At 52.5% G+C, this 24,067-nt stretch overlaps 3 protein-coding genes across 6 annotated transcripts in view; 1 reads left to right on the forward strand and 2 right to left on the reverse strand.

Annotated features, from left to right (window-relative positions):
• The window catches only part of SRC (SRC proto-oncogene, non-receptor tyrosine kinase), a 31,970-nt gene extending 28,440 nt beyond the window's left edge, over positions 1–3,530 (forward strand). For all 3 annotated transcript variants that reach the window (XM_054081423.1, XM_054081422.1, XM_054081425.1), the window contains one exon: positions 294–3,530. In XM_054081423.1, the coding sequence (XP_053937398.1) occupies positions 294–502 (209 nt within the window). In that variant the 3' untranslated portion in view covers positions 503–3,530. The remainder of the gene's footprint in view (positions 1–293) is intronic.
• A 4,851-nt stretch (positions 3,531–8,381) lies between these two features.
• BLCAP (BLCAP apoptosis inducing factor) lies at positions 8,382–16,989 on the reverse strand. Of its 2 annotated transcripts, none has more exons than XM_054081812.1 (2): positions 16,829–16,989; positions 8,382–10,059 (listed from the first exon to the last, which is right to left on the reverse strand). In XM_054081812.1, exons 1-2 carry the CDS (start codon positions 16,966–16,968, stop codon positions 9,699–9,701), a joined length of 501 nt encoding a protein of 166 aa, XP_053937787.1. In that variant the 5' UTR covers positions 16,969–16,989; the 3' UTR covers positions 8,382–9,698. The 2 variants fall into 2 exon arrangements, with proteins under 2 accessions (XP_053937787.1, XP_053937788.1); XM_054081813.1 differs by having other exon boundaries at positions 16,833–16,971.
• A 758-nt stretch (positions 16,990–17,747) lies between these two features.
• PIGT (phosphatidylinositol glycan anchor biosynthesis class T) lies at positions 17,748–23,537 on the reverse strand. Its single transcript, XM_054081150.1, has 12 exons — positions 23,318–23,537; positions 22,319–22,496; positions 21,386–21,513; positions 20,795–20,895; positions 20,558–20,644; positions 20,209–20,296; positions 20,035–20,132; positions 19,590–19,755; positions 19,292–19,492; positions 18,610–18,775; positions 18,391–18,474; positions 17,748–18,270 (listed from the first exon to the last, which is right to left on the reverse strand). Exons 1-12 carry the CDS (start codon positions 23,490–23,492, stop codon positions 18,018–18,020), a joined length of 1,725 nt encoding a protein of 574 aa, XP_053937125.1. The 5' UTR covers positions 23,493–23,537; the 3' UTR covers positions 17,748–18,017.
• Positions 23,538–24,067: the final 530 nt, after the last annotated feature.

A 24,067-nucleotide genomic window follows, 5' to 3' on the forward strand; every position in this document is an offset into this window, starting at 1 on the left:
GTGGGGTGCGGGTGAGCTGCCTCTGTGCTATTTGGATCCTGCCCTGCTGGGGCAGAGCGAGCAGAGCCCCGCTGGGATGCAGGGTCGCAGCCACCCCATCCTGCTCTGGTCTCCGAGGCTGATGGGGATGAGCGCTGTTGGGCTGAGGGTCCCTCTTTTCCTGGGTCAAATCACTGGAGTTGCCTGTAAGACTCGTCCCAACCCAATGCCCTCAGTATCCCCTCTGGGAAAGGTGCGGTGCAGGGTCTGGCCAGGATCTCACTCAACACTGTATCTCCTCTGGCCGCACACAGGGATGGTGAACCGGGAGGTGCTGGACCAGGTGGAGCGAGGGTACCGCATGCCCTGCCCACCCGAGTGCCCCGAGTCCCTGCACGACCTCATGTGCCAGTGCTGGCGGAAGGACCCGGAGGAGCGACCCACCTTCGAGTACCTGCAGGCTTTCCTGGAGGACTACTTCACCTCGACAGAGCCTCAGTACCAGCCCGGCGAGAACCTATAGACCCAGAGCTCCTCCGGGCACCAGGGACGCTGCTGTCCTTGCTGCAGGGCACTGAGGTCTGGCCTCTCCGCCACGGGGCCGGTTTTGGCAGAGCAGCCCTGGAGTGGGATGGGGCATCGCCTCCGGATGCGGCCAGGGGAGGTGCTGGGCTCCCCCGTCACTCATTAAGACTTCTGGCCCATGTTTAACGAAGCAGTGTCGTTCCGCTGGCGAGAGGAGCCTGCGGGCATTGGTGGAGCCAGCTTGGGAAGTCAAGCGGAGCATCTCATGCCGAGAGACTTGGCTTTTGGGAGATCTTTCACCCCCAGCAGCTCTGGGGTGAGCCCAGAGGAATTGGGAGGCAGCACCCCCCACCTCAGACATGCAGCCCTGGCCTCCTGCACACCCTAAATCAGCACAAATTTCCCTGCCCCTACATCCTTCCCACCATCCCCACCTTGGCTCCGGTTTTACCGAGGGTGCTGGCAGAGACGTTTCACACGGGGAAGGCACAAGCCCTGGCTGGTTCAGGTGGGATGATGTGCCGGGGCAGTGGTGGCAGTGGGATGCTGGCAGTCCCCCTTCCTCAGGCGTCCCTCCAGCCTCGCTGCAGCAGGGCTCTGCGGCTGAGCTGCACTAGCGGGTACTGGGAGCATGAAATACAGCTGTGTGTGTGGCTCTGGTTCCCGTCACTATCCCCTGGGAGCAAACCAGGTGCACATTCAAGTCTTCCAGCTGCATCTGTCCCCCAAAGGGACCCATCTCATCTCTCCTGGGAGCAGTGCCGAGCCCTGCCCTCGGCCAGCCCTGCCACCCTGCCTGGGCTTTCTTCCACTCGACACTCCTGGTCTTCCAGTGCAGCACAGCCCCCCCGGGTCCCTCCCCATCCTCACTGCCGGCTCTCCCACCGGCACAGTCTGTCAGGCTGGCCCTGTCACCAACCCCGATGCTGCCATGGGGCTCGGGTGCATGGTGAGGGCAGCTGTTTTGAAGGAGATATTCACCTTTTGTCCACCCGGTACCTTTTTAGCTGCCTTCCCCCTATCCCTTGTGTCTCACCATGCAGTCCCCATGCAGCGGAGGCATCCCCAGCCATGGGCCACCATTCCAGAGGAGAGTCCCAGGAAGCGCTGTGCCACACACGAGACGTTTGCATCCTCATCTCCCCCACTGCTCACACCCAGAGGCCTCAGCCCTGTTTCGGCAGTGGGCAGCTACCCTCGCCTAGTGTCACCCCCCCAAAATACAGGGCTGAATCCCGAGGCTGGTGGGGCAGCACCCAGCCCCTCCCTTGTACATAGCCCTCGAGCAGCCCCCACACCCTCCGAAACATTGACTTCGTTGCATGTGTTGGTTTTTTACCCACCCTCTTGCAGCTGTACCCAGCTGGAAAACCTTTGCTGTGGTGGCTCGTGAGGCTTCATCCCCTCTTTTCTCATGTCTTGGTCACCCTTGATGCCCCTCACTTAGAAAGACCCGGGAGCTCTTTGAGGCCTCTTCTAGACCAGGGGTGGGGGCTGGAGGGGATGATATGGGGTGCTGGACCCAGTGAGGGGAACCAGCAGCTTCACCCACCCCTGGGCCCTCAGACAGTGGGGGGTCTTGCCTCCCCATGGCTCGTGGGATGGGGTTTCCCTCCGGCACAGCCTCCTTGCAGGTAGCAGACCCAAAGCACCTCTCGCCACCCCACTGTGGTGCTGGTGTCCCGTGGAAGCCAGGCAGGAGCTGAATGTGGGCACAGGGGCGGCCAAAACCCCCTCCCCAACCCCTGGCAGAGCAGGGTCCAGGCATTCTGCTGCCTCCTTCTTGCTTCTGCAGCTCCCCAGCCACTTATTTATGAACCGAGTGCTTGCTTGGTTGGTTGGTGGCTCCTTTTTAATGTTTAAAACCTTCAAAATCAGCTTGGACGGGCTCTTCGGTGAATGGAGAGGTTCTGCCTTTGCTGGCTTGGAGAACAGTGACTGGTTTAATGGATTTTTTTGATCATTTTGGGACTCGGAGCCTTTCCTTCTCTCTTTCCTACCGGATTTGTTGTGCCTGCATTTGAACAGGTGCTCTCCAAACCTCGATGTTCTGGGTCTTTCCATGTTTGCATCCCTGGGGTAAGCGGCTGCTGCATCCCTGACAGGAAGCAGAGAAGCCCTGTCCCGTGGCCGCCGGTCCAAGGGGGACCTGTGCCATAGCTCTGCCGGATTGTACAAGATCCCCATCCCTGGGAGAAACCTCTTAAAACCATCACATGTGGAAGCCAGATTTGATCTGAAAGCTGGGGAGAGAGAAGACAAGAGCACATGTTAAGATGTGACCTTTGGGCACCTGCAGCACATACAGGGTCTTGCGCAGCGGGACAGGAATGGGATTAACCCAGTGGTTTCATCTTCTGGCTCTTCCTGACAAGCGGCAAAGCAGGAATGCACCCTCGGTGGGAGGAACATCCTGGGCTGGCTTAATTCCTCTGGCTTTTGGGAAGCTCTGACAAAGAAGACAGTAAAGCAATTGTGGAGAAGACCCCCTGCACACAGATAGACAGTCTATGTGTCCATGTGTCCATCCGTGTATCCATGCAAGCGGTTCCAGTGGGACCCAGCATCTCCAGCCTCGCCACTGCAGCCCTCACGACTCGGAGACCCTGGGGACCGAGCGCCTTTCCTCCATCACCATTGTCACCTGCCAAGTTATTTTTTAAGCCAATGAACTCCAGAGGGGAACCCACACCTCAGGATGCTCCCTGGCTTCCTGGGATCAATAACGCCTACAAGTTATTCTCCTCTGCTGTTCTCATCTTTTTTTTAAACAGTGTTTTGTAAGATCTCCAACTGACTATGCAGAGAACATGTGGATCTGTGTCTCTCGCCCCAGCTCCCCTGTCCCCTCACCTGCCTTTTTCGGTGTCTAAGTCAAATATTTAGCCTTTTTTTTTTTTAATAATAAAACTTCGGAAAAAAAAACCTGAAAAGGTCCAGCTTTGTGGGTGGTGGGGGGCGGAGATGCTTTGAAACGCTAATGTTGATGTAAATACTTTGCAATTTGATAATTAAATACAAACAGACCTCACAAAAAAAAAAAAACCCGTGTCACTTGTGTCTATGAGAGGATTTCTTAGCATCCCTGTTACAGGAGCTGGTGGTTCCTGGAGTATAAGCAATGCCTGTCTGTGGGTCCTGGTGCTTCAGATGCTTTTTTTGGCTGATGCGTCTGTGCCACTTGTGCTGCTGGAGCCATTCCTGTCTCCCCACATGGGCTCATGGTCCAGTATGGTCCTGGTGTCTGCTCCTGCAAGAGGAGCCTCTTACAACTTGTCCCTCCTGATCTGAGGGTCAGGGACAACCAGCCAACAGCAGTGGGTGAGCTCTGCATGCCTGGACCATTCCAACAAGGGAGCACTGGCGTGGTGGACATGGGATTAGGCCAGTGTGCTCCAAGCTGAGCTGGGATGCAGCCAGCGTCACCAGTGGGATCCCAGCTGCAGCTGCTGGTGGTGAGATGAGCTGGGATGCAGCCTGCATTGCTGGTAGGATCCCAGCTGCAGCCACTAAAGCTGAGCTGATCACTGGTGGGATCCCAGCTGCAGCCGCTGGTGCCGAGCAGAGGACTGTGAGCACGTGCTACTGGCACACAGAGTTAGCTGTGAGGGACCCATGCGCTCTTCTGTTGTATCCATCCTTCTGTGTGCATGGGGACACCCGGGTCCCTGCCCACACACAGGGAGTACTGGTGCCCGCGGGGCTGTGAGTGACACGGTGACCCTGATGTGCACATCGATCCGGCCAATGCAATGATCCAAGCTCAGCAGGCAGGAGACCTGGCTGCCAACCCCCACCGGCTTGGGGATGGATGGGGACAGCCCTCCCTTAGTGGAGTCTGCTTCGTCAGCTGCTACAAGGAGCAGGCCTGCTTTGTTAGGATAATTAGTGGGTGCTGATTGGGATCCCTCACTCAGTGATTAAATTATTGATATATAGCACAATGCTGAGGAAAGGCAGGCCCTGAAAGCAGGGTGGTGGTGGTGATGCTTTTTCTCCCCACTGTGCTCTGGGGTGGTTTTACTGCCCAGAACCCCTGGCTCCAGCTGCTCCCGTCTCCTCAGGGTGATAAGTGACTTAATCTTATCACTTTAGATGTTTAATACTTTATGCTTTGCTTCTCTTTAAAGCAATTAAGTGATTGAGGGATTATCCCTTGTCGGCAAGTCCCTTGGTCCATGTGTGCTGTGTGGGCTGGGGTGGGTCAGTGGGGTCACCCCTCTGGAGGGGAGCTGGGGTTAAGCTCCTCTAGCTCTTGGTTTTGCCACTTTGTCATCGCTGCTTAGGAGCAGGGTGTGTGCAGGAGGAGGGGGTGTTCTGTGGGAGCTCAGGGGCTGGAAGACAGCCCAGCCCTGGGCAGTGTGAGTGCCTGTAGTGGATGGTGCCCAGGGCACGAGGGGACTGGATTGGGTGCTTCCAATCTCTGCTTATGGCATCTATCGCTTTCTCCTCTTTCTGTCCCCTTTTCTCAGTGTCCGGTTCTCAGCCTCCATGGCAGCTGAGGCATCTTTAAAGTACGGTCAGGGCAGTCAGCAGTACTTGCAGCCCACGTTGGCTGTGCTCGGTGGCTGCTTTCCCATGGACTCGCCTCCCCTTGGTGACACCTCTCTTGACTCCAGACTCCTCTGTTGGGTGGGAAGGGGGTGACCTTAACTTGGAAGGGCAGAGGCTTGCTGGGCCAGGAGGTGTGAGATGGGAATTGCCGCCTGGGTCCGCTCAGACCAGCGGGAGCCTCTGCAAAGCATCCCAGCCTGAGCTGGGCAGATGCGCCCGCGGATTACAGCACGTGCCTCCTTTAGTGGACTTAATCTTGCTGTTTACTTTGTGCTTGTGTTTTGTCCTGTAAGTCCAAGAGAGGATTTGGGTGTTTGGGCAGGGGCTGTGACTGCCCAACACAGCAGGGCTGGCTGGGAGGTGGGGGTCCTGTGCTGAGCAGTTTGTGCCGGCAGCAGGTTTCTAAGATAAATGGTAAGGGTGAGCTGCTGTTTGATCTAAACATCTTCACTTCCCCCCCAAAGCACATTGAGTCCTTGTTCTTGATCCAGGCTCCCAGAGGATGCTTGTGAGTGTGTGAGGGGCAGCCTTGAACTGCTTCAAGTGCTGAGGATCCCCCAGCACAAATCCTGGGCTGTGCTGTGGGTCTGGGGTCTCTCCCACAGCCCAGATCCAGCAGAAGGGCTCCTGGGGTGGGAGCAAATTGTACATTAAAGGGCTTGGCTCGTGGCATGGCTGTGCACCAGTGCCAGGCACTTGGCTCTCGCTGGCTGTGCCACCGCAGCCCCTACTATGCCTGCTGCTCGCTGGCAGCAAGGGGTGAATGGGAGGCTGCTGGCACACGTAGATTCAGAGAACAAAGCCTGTCTCTGTCCGCTGTGGACTCTGCCACTTGGATCTCATCCCCCCATCACCTGAGCCCTCTATCCTCCCTTGCCTTGCTCCCAGTGGATTCGCCTTTGCTTGGAGGAGTAGCAAAACCCTCTCACCAAGAGTTAATCTCCAGCCTCTGGAGGGAAGGGCTGACGTTCTTACCTGCCTGTGGCTTACCTCTCATCTTGCAGCAAGGAGCAAGAGGCAGACAAGAGGTAGGAGGCACTAATCACCCAGCAAGATCCAGGGACTGATTTGCACACACTGGGACAGCAGGGTGGTAGCAGTGGTGGTCCCAGATTGCTGGTTCCCTCCCTGCACCCAAGTGGTATCGGGGAGCTCAAACCCCAACCATCAGCCCGAGATGAGATGCAACAGCACAGATGTCTGGCAGGCCTGGGGTTCAAAAAGCCATACCAGTCTGGTAGTCATGGCCAAACCCTCTCTTGTGGGAAGACTTGTGGTGTCCCAGTTGCTTGTCCTGGGGATGCTGCCTCTCACTGACGAATGGTGAGAAGGGGAGCGAGAAGCTGCTGGACCCTGAGGCTGCAGTAAGAGCCTGAGGTCTGCCTGAGCTAAGCTACATCTCTGTTTCTAGGGATCTAAGCCTGGGTTTGGGCTTGTTTATTCCTTTTCCTGACCCTGCTGTGTCACTGATCTGTTACCTGACCTAGAAAAGAAAATTACCTCTCCTTCAAATGGAAAGACAAAGGAACAGCTTAAGGGTCTGGTTCTGTTTCTAGGGGGAGCACCAGGCAGATGGATGCTTTATAACATAGCAAGGTGATGAGACTCGCTCTGTGCCAAAGCCCTTGCAGGCAGTGTCCAGGCTCGACGGGACCTGGCATAACACAGCGGTTGTGTGTTAGACCCCACTGCTTTCAGTGTCACGAGTGGAGATACCCTGCTGCCCTTCTGGCACAGAAGAACCTAGAGACCAGGGCAAAACATCTCCTCCGAACTTTCTTCTGTGTAGCCACCAAACACCTGTCCAAGAGCACAGGTGCTGCGTCTGTACAGGCTCAGCCCAATTTGTGGTGCACAAGCAGGGAAGCAGTGGGGATGCCTTTCAAGAGCCATCGGGTTTGGCCTGTTCTGCAGTTGCAGGCTGGTTTTTCATATTCTCTTTACAGAGAAGGACAAGCAGGGCATTAGCATGGGACGGGAGACCTGGTTGGGTTCCTCATTCTGCCTGGGGCTTTCTGTCTGACCACGATGAAGTTGCTTTAATTTTCTGTCTTTTAAATTGAAGATGGTATCTCAGAGCCTGAAAGAGGGTAAGAGTGTGCTGGTGAGGGCCGCAGGCATATCAAAGAGTGCTCTCTATCTACGTTTGTGGTGGGAGGGCTGCAGAAAGTAGGTTTCTTACCCATCAGTTTGCCAAGATGGCTCCTGTCGCTACACTGGCACCCTCCTTTTGAAGTGCCTTTGAGCTCCAAGTTAGGCCTCACAGAAGGGAAAGCCTGGAGCCGCATCTTATCTTGAACCCCATGTACAAAGCCGGGGTTTGCTCTCATCTGAAAGGCTGTCTGGGTTTGTGGCTAGGATTTATTTAAATTGCTGCAGAGTGCTACTAGCAAGCAACTGAAAGTACTCTTAAGAACTGACACCATCAGCTTAAATTTAGACTTAAGAAGTTGCTCAGAGCTTGGACAACAGTTCTGGCACGGTTCATGAATGAGATGCCTTTCCCTCCTTTCAATTTGTTATTTATGCTGTAGCTGATGACAGCTACTGGGGTTTCTCTTGGCCTGACAAGTGATGCAGTTGCCCTATCTGTTCTCGGTGACGTGGCACACACCATGTAAACACTGATAGGCCCTGAACCCCTTCCAACTTGGACTTCGTCTTCAGGGCTTTGGAGCAAGCATAGAGGAAGCTGTTTTCGGCTCCAGCTGCACAGCTTGTACACCTTTTAACCAAGGTGCTCCTGGGTACTGTTGGATCTGATAATCCCATCTCTGGCTGTAGTGTGTCCCTCTTCTCCCCCTGGTACTATGCAGGGTTATGGCCAAAGCCAGAGAAGGGCCAACACAACCAAATCTCCCCCTGGATGGCTCATGGCAATTGGGTGGCAGCCCAGTCTCTGCCCACAGCAGGTGGAGAGCTCAGGAAGATCCAGTGTTGTGGGATGGGCTGACACTGTGTAGGAGCCTGACAGCTAACACTTCTGGCATCGGAGATTAGCAGCTTTCAGGACGTAGCTCTGTGGTTGAATTTCCTTAAGAGGTAAGGAAAGGGGGGGAATCTGTCACAATAACTGCAGAGAGAACCAGAAGCGACCTCCTGTGTTGTGTGCATGATCAGTTTAGGAATTGCGAGTACGGTTCTCGGGTTAAACAGCTAATGAGAAGAGTCAGTACCGGGATCAACAGGATAAAAAGGCTCTGCCTCTTGTTGCAGACTCTGGGGTTACCAAGCTGGGAACAGAACAAGACAGACACACAATTGCTGGGCTAAGGCACCCGCAATGAGCAGCCAATGCATCATGCTCAGCAGGAGGCCACAGACCAAATTTATAAAGCTTTATTAAATGTTTTGAACAGCTGTGCAATGAACAAACAATACTCTGGAAGTTTCACAACCTCATCACTTGAACTTCCTTGGGACAGCAACAGCCACTTCTGCTGCTCTCCATCACCAGACTGAAGTAAAGACAAACAGATGTCAAAGGGCAGGAAACACTTTATAAAGTTCAGAGACAGTACTTTGTGTTAATGTTTCCCACAAACTTCTGCCCTAGGCTGGGCTTCCCAAGAGCCATGGCTGCACAGAATAATGTATGCAGGATGGAGCTCTGCACAGCTGTGGCTGTAGGCCTGATCTACCACCACAACTTCTTGACATCCTTCTGCCAGGGGAGACAGAGACACCAGGCACTCCTCTTGCTTCCTCCATTCTCCAGTCAGTAGCACTAGCACCTTCTGTCACCTCTGGCCTGAAAACACCACCACTGAACACAGCTGAAGCATTTACTGCTTCAGGCCATGCCTTTGCCTCAAGATCCTCTCCTGCTCTGCCCACACCTGGCCTTCTGGGCTACCATGAGTTTTATAGGGTGAGGTTCACAGTGGCTTTCACAACCCCGTATCTTGCAGCATACCATTTCTTTATTCCAACAGTCCAACACCTTGGTAAAACCTGGAAATCTAGGAGGAGGGGGGAAAAAAATCAGTCTCCACTACCTGTGAGAATTTATAAAAGCAGCAGCATAACTGAGGCTTTCAGGCTATGATCTCGGAGCACAAGTTGTTCAGAAAGCACTTCGGCAGTGCACACATCTCTTTGGCAGGCTGAGCAGGAGATGACTCGACTGCCTCTGGCTTCAGCAGCTTTTGGCCAAGTGCATCTGTGAGCTATAGCACTTTCCCTTGATCAGCAAGGTGGGAAGGCTGGCTCCCCACAGAGGAAGGTGAAGAGAATCTTGAAGCTACTTGAGTAGAATCAGTGGGCCAAGCGCCCCGAGTTAGACCACGGTGGCCTAATGCAGACAAGTGAGTGCCATGCAACACTGCTCCACAGCAGATGGGTAGAGGCCAGCAGCTCGGTCCTCCACCAGTTCTCAGGAGGGCTGGTGTCCCTTCTCAGTGATATGAGAAGGAAAAAGATTTCTGCTTCTAAAACAGCAGGTGGTGCTGCCAGAGTTCACACAGTAAACAAGTCGAATTTCACAGGCAGAGTGGGAGGAATTTACCACTGTAGTCCACACGCAGATAGAGGAAACCGGCTGTTTTACTCCAGGCACATGCCTAACACCCCCTCCCTCCTCCCTAGCCCACCCCCTTTTAAAAGCAAAATGAGCCCTCAGCAGCCTGGAAGATTGTTTCCTAGGTGCCCACTATGCTGGGATCGTGAGCTGATTCTGGCAACTGGGATCCTGTGCAGTGATACAAGAAGCAGTTCCCCCAGCAGCTGTAGCAGATGAGGAATAGAGCTGCCAGGAAGACCAAGGCACAAATTGTGCAAGGCTTCCGTTCCAGGAGGAAACTGAGCAGGTAGAAGCCCATGAACATTGAGTGACTGAACCACAGTGCTGGGTTGAGGGGCTTGGGTATGAGCAGGACAGGTAGCAGCCACTGCAGGCAGTACATTGTGGCTTGTTGGCTGGGGCCTGGTGGCAGCAGCAATCGGATGTGCTCCAGAACAGTCTCAGCAACTCCTCTGGCAGGCAGGTGGTCAGGCTGTGTTCTGTAGGGAGAAGTAAAACATTAGACTGTCAGAGAAACACAGTAAAAAAACTATCAACAGACGTTCTTCTCATACAGCTTCATTTACTCCCAAGCACCGTATGCTGATGCTTCAATTCCCAGTACTAAATTCTAATGTATCTTGGAGCTGGTGAAAAATTCCTGCCTTTTGAACCACTTGGCTTGGGGACACCTATTGCTGGTGCACAAGTGTATCCCTTGTGCACTCTGTTTCTCAGCTTTTTACCCAACCTAACAACTGTGAGAGTCTTCTCTAGCATAGTGCAGAAACAGAAAGGGAAAGGGAACAGAAAGGAAAACAAACCTTCCCTACATACACATTTATCTAAAGACCTGAGTGATGGTATAAAGAAATGCAGCTGAGGTGCTACAAAGAAGTGTTAAGGAAGTGTTAGTGCAGAAGTGTCTGGAAGTGTTAAGCACAAGAACTGCTTTCTCCCCAGGCAAAGACCCATTATAAAGCCTTCCAGTGGGACAGCATAAAATTCAAGCTATATACACAGCTACCCAGGAGAGCCACAATGGTGTCCAGGCTGCAAAACAAAGGGAACGACAGTCCGTGCTTAAGGGATCTGTAATCCTTGCCAATCAGCTGAAGTCAGATAAGACAAAGTATGTGAATAGATCAAAGAGGAGACAGTCTCAAAACAGCAATTTTCGTAAGTGCTGTAAACATGATTTCCTCACTTGGATTATTATAAAACCCTGTGGAAACAGTGAGATTTAAGAGCTTCGCTAACCAGGGGTGGCAGCACACTACAAATCAGAAAACATGCTGCTTCTACCTTTAGCAACCACATGAACTAAACAGAGTGTGTGGGGTGTTTTTCTTTCTAAGCAGCTCAATCATCTTCATCCAATAAATTCAGATAGCTTTAAAAATAATAAATGCCTTATGGGGTTTTTACAGGGCCAGAACTGTTGAAAGGGGACAGGAGTTTAGCATCTGGGGTAGCAACAGCAGGTCAGGCGAGAAGATATCAACATTGTCACAAGGGAATAACTGGAAGATTTCCTTTAGTAGGGAAACCATGAGAAGCGATTACACAGACTCCTAGCTTATTACCTCAAGAAGGCAAAACCGTGCAGGGGAATGCTGGAAAAGGGAAGAGCTTGGGAACCATGCTCTTTCCTGCTATCCTGTAGTACATCATGATGACACATGGCAAGGCTGAACGAAGCAGCTGCCAGCCAGGGCACACAGAAAGGCAGGCAAGAGGAGAAACCCCAGCCTCACCTCACAGAGCCCAGCCAGCTCCTGGCAGCAATCCCTTCATCTGAAAACACCCAACTGAGCAGTACTCTGTCAGAAGGAAGAAAGGCTGAGCCGAGCCGGTTAGGATTACCACTGAGGGGTGGGAAGGTTAGTGGGATGAAGGAGTCAGAAGGTAAACAAACAGCACATTCTGCTGGCTCCTGTTGGCAGGTGAAGGGATTTCCTGGCAAAGGGAGGTAGAATGAGGGATTGCACAGAAAAGCCAAGAGAAAACCACACATGGTTCTCTTCCAAAAAAATACTGAGGTCAGACTTGTCTTACAGCTCTCTAAGCTTGTAGGCACCAACCAGCTCTGTTGTCAGAAGCAAGCAGCATGCTGCCATCCACTGTGTTCTTAGCAGCAGGATTCTATTTTAGTGCTAGTGAGGGAGAATGCAGGCCAAGATCTCCACCAGGGCAAATGGATTAAGAGTATCTGGGGAAAGTATGTTGTGCTGGTGCTCCTGGAAGAGAGTGCTCTCCAGCAGAGAGGGCAGCTGGGGTTCAATTAGTAAAACTAAGCCGCTGCTAGGCAGCCAAAGAATAAGGAAGGAGTTGTTATAGGTTGCAATGTGGATAAAGTCAAATCAAAGGAATAAAACTCCCAATGTTAGTCCTGTCTTATGCAGGTCACTCACTCATTTCTGTAAGAGCAAGTCTAGTTCCCACCCCGTTTCCACCATCTCCTTATCCTGGAGATAAGGATTGCTTATTTCAGAACTAAACATGTTGTCCACAAGCCTTTGGAAACAGCTTATGTTCTTCTGGAGTAAAAGTACTTCAAGAGTATTAGATCTTTTCTCTCCATTCTTCTCCTTGGAAAGAAGTTAACAAATACCTGAACAGAAAGGTAAATAAACCCTGCCAGCCAACTTTTTAGTTCATATTGTATTGAGTACAACAAAGTTGTACCTAATCAATGATCTGCTGCCACCTTAATCCTCCTGAAGCATTCCTTGACGTTTCCTATAGTCTCTCTCCCAGGGGCTCTGAGCACTGAGCAGTACAACTCCCGCACAAACATCATGCAATACTTTCGCTAGATCCAGCCCTGAAATCACAGCAGCTTGACTCTAGCTGGATGTGTGTGGCAGTCCTTGGGTCAACCATTCCTGCAGTTTTGAAGTAACGATATGCCTGTCAGCAGAGCACAAAGCTGGAACAAAGCTCTAAAACATTCAAGGATGATGCCATAAATCTCCCTGCTTTAATAAGGCCACATGTCACCATATGTCACTACTACTACTACTAACCTTTAGCCTCCAAACTTTACAACTGACTACAGTTTAAGACTATAATTTGTGATACAGCTGTGTTTAACCCCATAGTCTGGCCTCCTCATCACAGGAAAGACTTCAGCAATAAGGCTCCAAACAGTGATTTGGTTCTAAGACTGTAAGCACTACCTAAATACTTCCTACAAACACAAATCCATCTTGGAACCAAAGCACCCATTTTTAAATATTGGTATTTCCTGGAAGAGCCAGTTGCTTGTAGCAATTGATGCATCTACTTTGCAGAATGAGGAACCATTTAATAGTGGTATTTTTACTATGAGGTTTCAATGTCAAAGTCTTCAATCTGCAAATCTCTTGGACCGTAACAAACACAGATATTAGAACAGTTAGTCTGGCAGCTGTAGTCAGTTTGCTCATATTTTCATGTGCCCCTTTGCTCTTCATCAGTTAAAGGCTGAAAACCTTTTGTCCACCATCTCCCACAGCAGATCCTAGATAAGATACTTGAGACTTCCACAGTTCTGCCTTCCTCAAGATTGTTGTGAGATACATAGTCTTCCTAGCTCTTCATTGGAGATGCCTTTATACAGCTGGCAATGAGACCGAGTTCTCTTGCCACCCTATTGATCAAAGAGAAATAGCATCTCCTGCTATGAACTCTTTATCTAGCAGGGAACCATCACTCTCCTTGCTGCTCAGGATCCGGAGTCCCATCTTGAAGCTGAAACAATATTCAGTTTTGCCCACGTTCTCAAGCAAGGTGAAACTTGCAAATGAGAAATTCCTACTTTGTTTTCTTTGTCCCCTCCTCATGATCCAAGCTAAAGATTACCATGTCCCAGAGCAAATAATAACCTGTCACCCAACAGTATTTCTACCAGGTCTCTTTCACAACCCCGTCCTGCTTTTCCTCAACCAGTTGCTCTAGTTCTCTCCTGCCTGACTCATCTCTTTCCTTAGCCAGCCTGGTGTCCTGCTATTCTCAAGACTGCTTTCATGTTCTTGCTCAAGTCATCTGACTTGGTGGCCACTCCTGTTTACCAGACAGCTCCTTTTCATCGCACCACCTGCCTCCTCTTGCTCCTCCACAGCTCTTGGAGCCACCTGAACTTGCTTCAAAGCCCTTGGCAGCAGAGAGCTAGCGATGTTCCCGCTGATCTCCCCACAGCCAACACTCAGTGGCTCCCTCTGATCTCCACGTGCTGCTGGAGCTGCCTCCTCGGCAGTTCCTGCAGGCAGAGGAGCAGCCTGGAGAGGTTCCCTGTGCATCTCATTAGTAAGCAAACACCAATGCTTTTCCACATGCTTGTTAATTGGCTTCCATCGTGTTCACAGCCCTTCCTTCTGTCATCTTCCCTTTCAAAACCATTTAAAACCAGCAGGTCCTACCAGCATGTACTTGTGAGGAGGATTTTCAAATTCCAGCGCAAAGGCAACAACACACCTTTCCCAGCCAGAAACAAAACATTAATTATGACAAAAGTGAGCAGCACAGCCCACATCTGTAGTGCTTTGCAGTGGATTGGTCACATTTTAGAATAAATCCATCTGAGGAGCTAGCAAGCTGCTCCTTGATATTCTACAAGTCAATTCAGCAATTAAGAGGCCTAGAGGTGTTCCTACATTGTACATTTTATGCATGAGTGCATCAACACTAGCTCTGCACCTTTCTAAAGAATGTATTAACTACTTAGCAGTCCATTTACCCTGTTGAGGAGAATAAAAAGCCGGTTTTCACTAAACACTTAATAGGTAAGCTTGTTCAGACCTTATTAAGGCAGCTATTAAGCCAGTACCGTCCACAAAGAACTTTCCCAGCATATACTACTGAAACAGTCAGCCAGGCTGGCAGCTGAGAGCTCTGCAATAAAGGACTGAGTAACCCTTTTATTGGGGGGTGATGATGCTAATCTTACCCTGTCCCAGAAGCCAAAGTTCTGCTTCAGAATGAAAAGCCATGGATAAAAATAGATAAAAATCTCACGAGTTAAACAATGCACATCAACTAAGAGTGAGCCTTGGGGACTAGCACTGAGTTGCTTACTACGCAGCTCACCTGTAGTACAGTTCCCCAAAAACTGTTTAAATTAAAAATCTGTTCACAGTCATATAACTTGAACTGATGTGGGCAGCCACTGCTGCTTGCTGCCAGCTTCAACAAGCAACTCTCAAACATCAGGTAGCACTAATAATATACAATATCCAAAGCATTGGTGAGGAGGGGGAAGAGGCAAAAGAGCTATTAAGTGACAAGTTTGAGGAGTTCAGCTAAGAAAAGCAACAGCAGACAAGCTTTTTAGATGCCAACCCTCTCTCTCTTAAAAAAATCCAAGAATCACAGCTCTTTAAACTCTAAGATCTATTTGCAGTATCTGGGATTTAACTTGGGGGGGGGGGGGGTGGCCCTACTGCTATTTTTTCTCTATTTTTTTAAAGCTTTATCTGCCAGTGTGACTCAGCTAGAAAAAGCGAGTCTTCAATTTTTGGCAAAGGCCTTACTCCAGTTCTTGATAAGTTCATGCCTCGAGCACTTGATGTAGGCTCAGAAATGGTGCAATATAATTGCAAACAGTCTCCAAAAGAGCTGCATATCCTTGACTGACCAAGCCTCAGGGTTATGAAGTGTTCTGTTTTCTAAAGCTAGAGATAAGGCAAAGCGGCTCACTTCACGAAAAGCAGAGGCTGTTGAGCTCCTCTTTTCCCAGCTTCCATAGCTGCTCTCTGAGGTTCATTACTGATTGGTGGATTGATTAGCTTCTATCGAGTAGTGGAGTGCCCACTCAATTTAGACTGCAGTGTGCTCACAGCACCAGGACCAACAAACCTCCTCCACCTGGGAGCAGGAGGGTAGTAGCACTATCTGTGTTTCTCCACACAATAAATCACAGGAGCAGAACCTTAAGTCAGCCAGCTCTGTGGTGGGAAAAGATGTCAATATTGACAGTTGTCATCTGAAGTATTGTTACTCTCATCTGTACTAATTTATTCTCAGTGGTCCCCCCTGCCTTTAATCGCCAAAGACTGTGAATTCCAGGCCCATTCCAAGCTCCCTGAGAAACACAATTATTTTTAGCCTTAATTTGGATCTCTTCTCTACCTTTTATGCCTTTGACAGCCTTCAGAAATCTGAATACAGGCTGATGGAGGCTAGTTTCTATGCCTTGGGTAGAGGAAAAACAGCAGTGTTGGCAAGGGGTTCTGGGGAGTCTGACATACAGGCTGGCTGGGCAAAGTTCCTCCAGTAGCACAGTGTGTGTGAGATCAGCTGTAATGTCTCAGTGCAGTGGTAAGGGAGTGTAGGAGAGCTCGGTATGTTGTGAGATGGTGTTTAAGAGCTTTGGGCTTTGTCTTCTCTTGGACTTATGTGTCTGGAACGTGAGGAGCAATGTGTATCCCACTGAACTCACAGAATGATCTGAGCTGGAAGAGACCCACAAGGATCATTGAGTCCAACTCTTATCCCTGCATAGGACAACTCCAAAATTTACACCGTGTCTAAGTGTGTTGTCCAAATACTTTTTGAATATCGACAGGCTTGGTGCAGTGACTGTTTCCCTGGGGAGCCTGTCTCAGTGCTCCACCGCCCTCTGAGTGAAGAACTTTTTCCTAATCATAGAATCACAGAATCATACAACAGTTTGGGTTGGAAGGGACCTTAAAGATCATCCAGTTCCAACTGCCTGCCATGGGCAAGGACACCTCCCACTAGCTCAGGCTGCCCAAGGCCCATCCAACATGGCCTTGAACACCTCCAGGGATGGGGCAGCCACAACTTACCTGGGCAAACTGTGCCAGTGCCTCACTACCCTCATAGTGAAGAAATTCTTCCTTATGCCCAGTCTAAATCTGCCCCTTTCCAGTTTATATCCATTGCCCCTCGTCCTATCTTTACAAGCCTTTGTAAACAGTCTCTCCCCAGCTTTCCTCTAGGCCCCCCTAGTGTCCAACCTAACCCTCTCTGGCACATCTTCTGCCATCCCTCGGCTCCTGTCACTGCTCGCCAGGGAGAGCAGATCTGCTCCTCATGTAAGCTCTCTCTGCAGCCGCCTCCAAGCGTTCGTAGAGCCTCCGGCGGGCCGCCTGCCCGCGTCCCGGCTGTAGAGGAGCCTCTGCGAGCCTCCTCTTGCTCTGGGCTCCGCTGTGGGAAGCTGCGAGGGGGGAACGCGGTGCCGCTACTCCCGCACCGGCCCGGCCCGAGCGGCGGCCTGGCTCCTTCCCGACCGCCTCCCCCGGCCCCGGGTGCCCCGGCCCGTACTCACGGCGCCGCCTCACGCCGCCATCGCGGGGCCAAGGCCGCCGCCGCGCCCCGAGGAGGAAAAGGGAGAGGCCAGGCCCGGGGAAACCCGCTCCGTCAGGCGGCGCCGCGGGCAGCCCCGCACGGCGGGCACTGCGCATGCGCGGCGTGACAGGCACGGCGGGGGTGGCGGTGCGTGGGGTGCTGAGCGGGCACTACGCATGCACGACCTGACAGGGCAGTGCGTGGGGCGGTACTGCGCGTGCGCAGAAGGAGCCGGGCGCCGCGCGAGGGGCTCAGTGCGCATTCGCGAAGGGAGGAGCGGCAGCTCCACGCGGCGGGCGCTGCTCGGGGAGGTGCTGCGCATGCGCAGCGGGGGGGTGTGGCACTGCGCGGGGAGGCAGTGCGCATGCGCAGAGTGAGTGGTCACTGTGCCTGGACGCGGTGAGGGTGCGCATTACAAGCGGGCAGTGCGTGTGTGACATGTCGAGTGGCACCCCTGAGAGCAGAGCCCAGCTTAGCCACAGCTCTGCACCTGGGGTCTGCTGAGCCCAGAGGCTCCTCGAAGCTCTCAGAGCACCATGGGTGCAGAGGAGCCGTCAGGCAGAGGTGGATAAATGAGGATGTTGTGCAGCAGCAGAGGGGTGAGGGGGTGGTGGGGTTTCGAAATGCTGCAAATAGAAGCTGGGATCAAGAAAACATCTTCTTAAGAAAAGAAACCCTTGGTATGGCCCCAGATTAATTTGCAAACTGGCTGAAATGTGGTGCAGTGTGGAAGGTGAGCTAGTAGAGCAGATGAAGCCCTTTCCCATATCTGCGTCCTCCCAGCTGTCTCAGTAGCATGCTAGAGAGGTAGCAGCTCACATCTTTACAGGGTCAGACTGTGGGGTGAAGAAAATAAAACCAACCAGGAGCAGCCCAAATGTACAAAATGGTACAAGTTTACTTTCAGCATCATTCCCGGCATATAAGTTACCCACCTCCCAAAGAGAAGTCTTAGACCTTTCCCAGTCCCAGAGCAGTGCAGTAGTCAGTGGGCTTAGAGCCATTTCCCATCTTAACCGAAGTGATCTCTCAGCTTGTTGGATCCCAAAGAGAGAGTCGGGCAGCAAAATGGAGCAGGCTGGTACCAGCAAAGGCAACAGGCAGCAGCGCTGTGCTCCCTGGGTCTCCGCACAGAGAGAGGCCAGTGCTGGCTGTCCTAGGTCTGTCAGAGAAGGGGCACCCCCCTGAATTTGCGGATGATGTTGGCCAGCCGCTTGGCCAGCCCGCCCCGGCTTGGCTCTTCTACATGAAATGTTCTGGTCAGCAGGTTGTAGAAGGAGCCGTAGCACACCGCCACCACGGTGCAGGTCAGGCAGATGACATTGTAAGGCATGCTGAAGTCTGGTGTTGGCAAATTCACAAGCAGTGGCTCAGTGTACAGGCGTACGAAATAGCTGGAGCCATCAGAGGAAGGAAACCTGGAGAGCAGAAGAGGCAAGGGAGCGTCAGCCTGCACAGGACTGCTGCTCTGTGCTCACCAGACGGGATGACAGCAGACACTGCGGTACAGCCCCACTCCCCAGCACAAGAACACTCACAGTGAGGTGAAGAGAGGGCTCTGCTCCACATCCACGTCCTTCATTGCAATGACACTGGGCACCAGGGCACTAAGCACAGATGAACTAAGGAGACAAAGGACACACTAGTGTCAGTTCTGCCAGAAAAGAGACAGCAAGAGTTCTTCCCCTCTCCAGAGACCTGAACAGCAAGTCCTACATGAGGTCCAGAAGAGGAAAAGGAGCTGAGGTTTGTGTTACCCGACATAAAATCCATGATTGGGGTCAGGCGGGTACTCTGTCCACTTCAGTAAGGCCCTCTCAAACTGGATTGTGATCTTGGTGACAGAGTTGGCTGGCAACTGGATCAGCATTTCCAAGAGGTGTGGTCGTCTCCGGTCCTGGGCGGGCTGGTAATGGATGTAACCTAACCCCAAAGACACGTGTCAGTGGCACTGGGAGGACCTTGTCCAATCCCACACTGCCTGGACATCTCCTCTGGGGTGGATGCTCTTGTTTCTGCTGTCCTGGCAGAGGTTTTCTGGGGAAGTGAAGATGCAGAGGTAGCAAAAAGCATGTGATAAATCTGAATCTGGCTGGTCTTTAGAGCTCTAAAGACCAATGAAAGTCATGTGTTCATAAGGGAAGGTACAAATGAAAAATAAGACCTGGCCATCAGTTTTAAATCAAGCCTCCTGTACCACAAAAATCAGTTCAGTTTGGTTAAGACCCTTGTTGGATTATGAAACTGTCCACATGCCTCTTATGAGACAGACTTAGTCTCTTCTGCTCTGAGTGCTGAGTGGAAGGCTTGGAAAAACTTCTAAGATGTTTTGTTTCCCAGTGATCACTGAGGCCTGACAGACAGACTAAACCATTTCTGGAATAAGCTCCTCATGCCAAGGGAACTGGGTGGCATGTGCTCTCAGGAGGGTTTACTCACTTGGCTTGTTTTCCTTCCCCTTTGTGATGATGGTCAGAGTGTGCACATAGAGTCGCAGATACCACGGCACCGTCTCCAGCAGGATGACGGGGAAAGCCCGGTACGGGTGACTGTTGTAGATGAGAGTGCTGATCTCTCCGGTCTGCAGCCCATATCCACTCACGTAGCGGTGAGCATGGAGCACGGGGGTGGGCAGTTCTGCTGCAAAAGAGAACAGGACACAGGAATGAGGGGCTGTGCTAGGGGAATTTTAGGCCTGGAGCCCTGACCAGTGGTGCATGAGGTTCTGGTCACTCACAGCTGTCTTCAGGCCGCTTCCACTTCAACTGTACATTGAGGCTGCGAGATGTGTTGAAGAGTGAGGCGCTCAGCAGGTCATAGACGGCATAGGTTCTCTTCTCTCCCTGGACAATAGCTTCATGTACAGATGTTGGAGGAGGAGTCACTTCCAGCAACTCCTTTTCCTGAGAAAGCAAATGAAACATAAAAGGAAAAATGCCTCTTCAAGTAACTGGCAGTGCTGGGCAAAGCGCCCCTGGCTGGCCCTGAGCTCTCCCACCGAAAGGCCAGCTCAGCACTCATCCCTGCAGCCCTGCTCAGAGGAAGGAAACCACCTCCCTTCATCAGCCAGAGAACTCCTGGAGGGCCTGGCCATGCAGGTGGGGGACTTGAAGGTGCTTCATTGCCACATAAAGTGCCTGAATTGAGGAAGCAGGGGGTGTTGTTTTGTCCGTAAGTGTTACCTTGTTCTTAGGGGAGATGTCAACATAGACTTTGCTCTCCGATGCCAGAGGACAGGCGTCAGTTAGTGTGCGAGAGAACATCTTAAAGAGGGACCAGTCTGCAGGAGGCAAAGTTAGTGGCAGGTGAAGTGCCATGGGCACTTGAGGATCACAGCGCATTGCTGCTGAGCTTACCTTTCTTTCCTTGGCCACTGGAAAACGTGTCAAAGACCACGGAGAGGGTCTGTCTGAGCTCCCAAGACACGGCCAGGCAGGAGGCATCCTGGACAACAGGAAGAGAGACAGCTCTGATCAAACCTTCTGGATGGGCAGGACACCAGGAGGGAGCTGGAACTCCACCAGGACTGCAAGAAACCCATGGGGATGCAGGTGAGACCAGAGAAGCAGGATGACAGCTGTGAGAGACAGTGAACTCACCGCAGGGGAGCTGGGCAAGCTTGTGTGCCACCCTGCAGTGTTGCAAGAAGGGTTTGGATTTTCTCTTGGGAGTGTTAAATAAGGGAGCCCTAAGCTTCACACTTACCCTGCAGATGGGACGGATGTGCACTGCCTGCGAGTGGTAGCTGCTGTGGAACAGGCGCTCAGCCTTCAACAGCACAGCAAGCCCCGCCTGCAGGGAGAGAAGGAGAAACTCAGCCCCAGGTCTGTTCTCTACTAGAGAGAAAACCCCACTGAGATTTCCCCGTCTGTGTTCCTGGATTGCTGTCAGGAACCAGTTCCATCGGAAGCAGTGCAGTGAGGCAGCAGGACCTGCTGTTACCTTTGAGCCACATGGAAGCAGCTTCTTCCAAGGTGTGAGGTTCTCTGTGCAGACGACCTCCCGGGGCAGGACAGCATATCGCAGGAGATTGTGATCTGTCCCTGGGCAGGGAGGTGGAAGGTCAGCAGGCTGGTACCTCTATGGGCACGAGAGCAAAAGCAGACCAGTTCCACCCTGCAGCATACCCCACAGCCCACCTACCCTCTCAATATCCCTGAGATGCCAGAAGCTCCACTGGGACTAGATCCCACTCTGTTCAGAGTGATTTGGAAAGAACAGGTAAGGGCATATTCTAGCAGATTGTTTTCATGAGTGAATTAAATCCTCTAGTCCTTGCTGTTTCATAAAATACATTTCTGAAAAACAGACAAGGGTCTGCGAACACTTGCATGTCCTGCTTGTGGGTTTCCTCTGCTCAAATCCAAGCCTCATTTGTTGGGAGAGGAAATCCTTCCAGGAGGACGTTAATGGACCCTGTCATACACATCCAAACCCAGAGTCATTGCAAGACCAGTGCTCAGACTCCCCGTGGTGGCACAGGGGCAGAACTAAAGCTGGATGCAAAAGAAGGCAGAGCTGGGCTGGGCTCACCGTTGGCTAAGCCAAGGGGTTTGAAGGATGCCGTTGGGGTGACTGTGTTGGTCGAGTCAATGAAGTTGAGGGAAGCACAGAATATTCCTGAGAGGATGTTACTGAGTTCTTTCCAGGCTTTGTCAACACTGTGCGAGAACAGATATCAGAGATTACTCAGCAGCTTGAATCATCAGACAACAAGTATTAAGTCAGTACCATTCAATAAATACATGGGGGTGACCCCACTGGCTTTCTGGAGCTGCAAGGAGTGGGCAGGCAGAGGCTGCTGCTCTCCAGCTCTCTTAGTACTTTACTCTAACATGTGAGATCTAGCAGAAACTCCCCACAGGGGCAGCCCCACGGCTGGCAGGGCTCCACACAGCTGAGGATGCAGCAGTGGGTGCAGCTGGCTGAGGGAGCAGGGAGCACGTGGGAGCTGACATGCAGTATGTGGAGAAGGGGCTGTGAGACCTAAAGCAGCACCTTGGTACAGCTCTGAAAGCTGACCTGACCAGGAGACCCAGAATGGGCCACTTGGGAGTTCACACAGAGGAGCTGCGGCTCCAACAGGGGCTGTGCTGACGAAGTTGGTAACAGGTATTGGACAGGAGTCAAAGGAAGAGAGTCACAGATGAGAGATAAAGATATAACCCTGTTTTATTAGCACGGAGGGTTTGTCATCACAAGAGGCCATAAGGGAATTACTTGTTCCCTTAGTGAACAAGGGTTTGCCCTCAGCACCACATCCTGCCTGCGCACTGAGTGGGACTATGTTCTGCTTTTCCTTAGAATTGCTCCTGGGGCTGCAGATTGTTTATTCCAGTGGATATTTTCCAACCCAGGAGACCCCTGCACACACTGCAGCTGCCTCATGTGAGAAGGGCAATGACTCCCAGGAGTGGTGGCTGCACAGGGGACCCAGAGGGACAGACCTACAGCTGAGGTACCTACTTGGTGACGTTGGGCTGGAACCAGACCCAGAGCTCGGCGCCTGCAGGAGCCTGGAGGGGCGGCTGCCCCCAGGTCCGGGTGCGCCAGAAGCCCTGGGTGAGGGCGAGGTGGAGCTCCCGCACGCCCAACGCTGCTACCAGCTGCCCCAGTGCCTTTGGGAAGAGCCTGTAGTGAGAGACTGCAGACAGTGTTAGCCCCTGCACTGGCCATCTCATTGCTTCCCAGTCCCTGACGTCACACAGGGCCAGGCCACAAATGATGTTATCCTCTCCCATATTCATATGCAGCCTGCTTGCATCACCGTGCCAAGCCTCCTCATGCTGATATCACCGCAACCCTCAGCCCCTCCAGCCTCACAGAATCATTAAGGTTGGAATTGGAAAACCCACTGCTACAAGCTTTTTGAACAGGGATAGTGACTCCACTTCCCTCGGTATCTGGTTCAAATGTTTCACCACTCTTTCAGTAGAGAAATTTTTCCTTAATCCAATTTACACCTTCCCCAGCACAACTTGAGGCCATTTCTTTTTGTCGACACAGACAAAAGCTTGTAACTTAGGAGAAGAGACCAGCAGCTTGTTGTCTTTTTATAGCGAGGGGCCCAAAACTAAAAATGGGATTTGAGGTGTGGCCTCACCAGCACCGAGTGCTGGGGGACAATCCCTTTCCTGCTGCTGCTGCTCATGCCATGGCTGATCCAAACCAGGACACTGTTAGCCTTCTTGCCCACCTGGGCCACTGCCAGCTCATGTTCAGCCACTGCCAACCAACAGCCCCAGGTCCTTTCCCACCGGGCAGCTTCCCAGCCGCTATTCCCCGAGCCCAGAGCGCTGCACAGTTTCGTTGTGACCCAAGTGCAGGACCCGGCACTTGCCCTTGTATCTCATACAGCTGACGACAGCCCATGGATCCAGGTCCCTCTGCAGAGCCTCCCCGTCCTGCTCCCCGCAGCATCCCCGCCTCTGACGCCATTCCCTAAGCCCTCCATCCCGCCCGTACCGGCGCCGCTCGGCAGGTCGGCGTCCCAGCGCGTGCGGAACTGGAACGTGGCGGCCACATCGCCGGCGGGAAGCGGGCTGAGCAGCAGCTCCTCCCGCAGCTCGTCTCGCCGCGCCCGCCCCGGCGCCGCGAGCAGCAGCACCAGCAACATCGCCGCGAGCAGCGGCGCCGCCATCGCTCCGTGCTGCTTCCTGTCCCGAGGCCACTTCCGGTCCCGAGGCCACTTCCGGTCCCGAGGCCAAGGGAGCCACATCCGGGTTCGCCATAGAGATGAGGCTGCAGGCAGCGAGGCAGCGGCCTGGGACGGGGAAAGCCCGAGCCCCTGTCTCTACTTCTGCCCCTATCTGCGCCCACCGGGGGAGAGCGCCCTCAGCAGCCTCAGGCCTTGGGGGTCCATTGTGTGGCGCTCCCCGAAGACTCCGGCTTGTAAAACTGATGCTGCACGGGAGGCTCCGTGGGGGTCGCTGTGAGCCCTGACTGAGCAGAAGGATTCACAAAGATTTGCTAGGGCAGTGGAGCCGGGGAAGAGGCTGGAGAACAAGCCTTATGAGAGACGGCTGAGGGAACTGGGGTTGTTCAGCCTGGACAGAAGGAGGCTGAGGAGAGACCTTATCACTGTGTGCAACTGCATGAAAGGAGGTTGTAGCAACGTGGGGGTCTGTCTCTTTTCCCAAGTAACAAGTGATAGATGGAGAGGAAATGGCCTCAAGTTGCATCAGGGGAGGTTCAGATTAGACCTCACCGAAAGGG

Source organism: Cuculus canorus, chromosome 16, assembly GCF_017976375.1.
Source record: "Cuculus canorus isolate bCucCan1 chromosome 16, bCucCan1.pri, whole genome shotgun sequence".
In the NCBI taxonomy this organism is placed as follows: Eukaryota; Metazoa; Chordata; class Aves; order Cuculiformes; family Cuculidae; genus Cuculus; species Cuculus canorus.

Bases quoted from the DNA above. Each gene is read 5' to 3' on its own strand.
- BLCAP (XM_054081812.1), bottom strand. From the start codon at position 16,968: ATGCGCAGTGCCCGCCGTGCGGGGCTGCCCGCGGCGCCGCCTGACGGA. The intron at 10,060-16,828 runs GTACGGGCCGGG...TTCTCCCTACAG, and splicing joins GGCGTGAGGCGGCGCCGTGA to AACACAGCCTGACCACCTGC.
- PIGT (XM_054081150.1), bottom strand. From the start codon at position 23,492: ATGGCGGCGCCGCTGCTCGCGGCGATGTTGCTGGTGCTGCTGCTCGCG. The intron at 20,896-21,385 runs GTGAGCCCAGCC...CTCCCTGCCCAG, and splicing joins ACCCCTTGGCTTAGCCAACG to GGACAGATCACAATCTCCTG. The intron at 19,756-20,034 runs GTAACACTTACG...TTGCTTTCTCAG, and splicing joins ACATCTCCCCTAAGAACAAG to GAAAAGGAGTTGCTGGAAGT.